The sequence below is a fragment of the Dipteris shenzhenensis genome, chromosome 25 (genome assembly GCF_047967505.1).
Source record: "Dipteris shenzhenensis isolate YYH24624 ecotype China chromosome 25, Dip_SZ_1.0, whole genome shotgun sequence".
Taxonomy (NCBI): Eukaryota; Viridiplantae; Streptophyta; class Polypodiopsida; order Gleicheniales; family Dipteridaceae; genus Dipteris; species Dipteris shenzhenensis.
This window is the reverse complement of record NC_141620.1, coordinates 36,287,416-36,289,748: the sequence shown is the minus strand read 5'-3', so window position 1 is coordinate 36,289,748 and position 2,333 is coordinate 36,287,416. Positions and strand designations below refer to the sequence as shown.

Below are 2,333 nucleotides of genomic sequence, written 5' to 3'. Positions count from 1 at the left end.
TTCACCAACTTTCACTTTCTATTTTCTCTCTCTATCTCTCCCCCCCCCTCTCTCTCTCTCTCTCCAGTTCATCCTCTGCCCCCCCCCTTCTCTCTCTCTCTCTCTCTCTCCCCCCCCCTTTAAACCCTCTTTTCCATGCAATGCATCCAATTCGTTTTCTTTTTAGATATGGTAGGCCTTATGAATGATTCTCATCATTCAACTTGTTTTTTTGAGTTGTCTAGAAGTTGAAAGTACGAGTAACGTCCCAATACGAGGTGACCAAGAGAGAATCGTGAGGAGCCCCTAGGGCTTGAACTGAGGACGTGTACATACGTATATACACACAAGTTTTAGCCGTTTGATGCCTATCCTCAAAGTTAACTAAATGTCTCTTTGGCTCCAAAAGTCTGATCTCCAATGGAGCAAGAAGAAGAAGAAGAAGAAGAAGAACAGGGACATGATGGGGACGAAGTGCTGGCTTTGCAGCAACTAGAGCTGCAGGAAAGCTCCCCCTCCCACACCACCGTCTACTCTCTTCGTACTCACCAGATTCAGTTGATCGTCCGTCAGCTTCCTTCCCAGGGCCTCTCTTTCCAGTTATGGCCAGCAGCTTCTGCCTTGTGCTGGCTCTTGGAAGAGCTTTTTGGCGAGTCAGGAATGTACCAACGCGAGGTCCGCCGCCTGGATCTTTGCCCTCACCTTGCTGCCCAGCCACAGCTGCCATCCGATCGCTTCAGCACATCCGCAGGCAGTTTTCGGGACGATCATGCTGGCTACACACAAATCCTGCAGAATGGTGACACCCAGGTTCCCTCATCTTCTTGTCAAAAGGTAGTGCACTTGCCCTTGACTCCATCCAAGGAGCCTCAGGATGGTGTTGCTTTCCTAGATCAAACGAAACGGGGGAACATGAGGGTTCTTGAACTTGGGGCAGGGACTGGCATGGTTGGAATTCTATCCGCCCTACTAGGAGCTGACGCCACAATCACCGATTTGCCCCATGTTATTCCCAATCTTGTTCACAACGCTTCTCTAAATGAGGAGGTCTTGAGAGCTTCAGGGAGAGGAGGAAAAATTACCGTGAAAGCGCTTCGTTGGGGTGAGCAGGAGGACATGCAGGCCGTTGGGCGCTCTTTTGACCTGATCTTGGCCTCTGATGTTGTTTACTATGATTACCTTTTTGAGCCACTCCTGCGGACTCTCAAATGGCTTCTTTTAGGAGATGAGAAAAAGTGCTCTTCATTGCGAGCTGAGCCTCATGGGAATGTCTGCGCAGGACCTGAGTCGCCTGTTGTGCTTCTTGCACACCTAAGAAGGTGGAAAAAGGATGCCCAGTTTTTCAGAAAAGCTTCAAAGTTTTTCAGTGTACGGGTGGTCCATAGGCATCGCCATGAAAACTCTCGAACGGGAGTTACAGTGTACTGTTTTACTTCAAAGAATCGCAGCTAGGTCGAGTTCGTGTGTTGGCAAGTAAACATGAACCCTCACTCATCAGGTACTTTAGCCGCCTTGACTCTGTGGACTTCCTTTCAAAGATCTTTTTCTTGACACTAAGCTTTCCCTGCGATGAAAGAAGAGCAATAGTATGGTACTGAAAGTCCATATTAGTACGAGAGTGATATTGGACATAATCATAACAAACAAAATTATGGAAATGTAGTTTGAAGAGTAAAACGAGCCAGTGGCTCCATAATATGGTAGAAGAGTACTTGTTTTGTCATCCAAGAATCCAAAGTGTCAAATTGGGCAATATGGAGGGAGGTAGCTACCTTCATAATGAGCTTGACCTTGTTGACTGATGTGAAACTTATTATTTGCTTAGGTGATGTGATTTGTCATTAGCTAGCCATGGTTGAAGGAAACGTTTGTGTAGAGCACTCAACTAAGGCTAAGAATGTTTCAGTTTGGGGGCTGTATCGAAGCGGACAGAGACTCTGGCAGTGTATGGACCATCCAGTCAAGCTGTTGGGAGGCCTCTCTTGGGAGGGTGTGGTTGTGGTATGGGACATATGCAGCTATGTATTGCAGTCACTGCAGCTATGTATTGCAGTCACTCCCTCGAACCTCTACCTGTGGGAAACTGACCTATAGGGGCACGATGGTAAGGGAGACTTCACTTCAGTGGTTTTTGAGATCAATAGGAGAGAGTCCACTACAGCATGGTCTCAAATTTGGGTTGAACATGTGGTTTCTCAGGTTTGCTTACAGTTCAAGAAAATATCCTTCACCAGTTGCTGTTAATGTTGAGTGGCTGTCTCGAGGAACTCTAAACAGCTATGCACAGCCGTATATGTTAATTGGGAAATTGAGATTATGCAATGAGAGGGTAACTCCTTTCTGCTAGTGATTGC

At 46.8% G+C, this 2,333-nt stretch overlaps 1 protein-coding gene across 2 annotated transcripts; it reads left to right on the top strand.

Annotated features, from left to right (window-relative positions):
• Positions 1-203: 203 nt before the first annotated feature.
• Positions 204-2,009, top strand: LOC147885825 (uncharacterized). Of its 2 annotated transcripts, none has more exons than XM_087397011.1 (2): positions 204-1,477; positions 1,886-2,009. In XM_087397011.1, the coding sequence occupies exon 1, from the start codon at positions 400-402 to the stop codon at positions 1,429-1,431; it is 1,032 nt and encodes a 343-aa protein (XP_087253137.1). In that variant the 5' UTR covers positions 204-399; the 3' UTR covers positions 1,432-1,477; positions 1,886-2,009. The 2 variants fall into 2 exon arrangements, with proteins under 2 accessions (XP_087253137.1, XP_087253135.1); XM_087397009.1 differs by having other exon boundaries at positions 1,805-2,009.
• Positions 2,010-2,333: the final 324 nt, after the last annotated feature.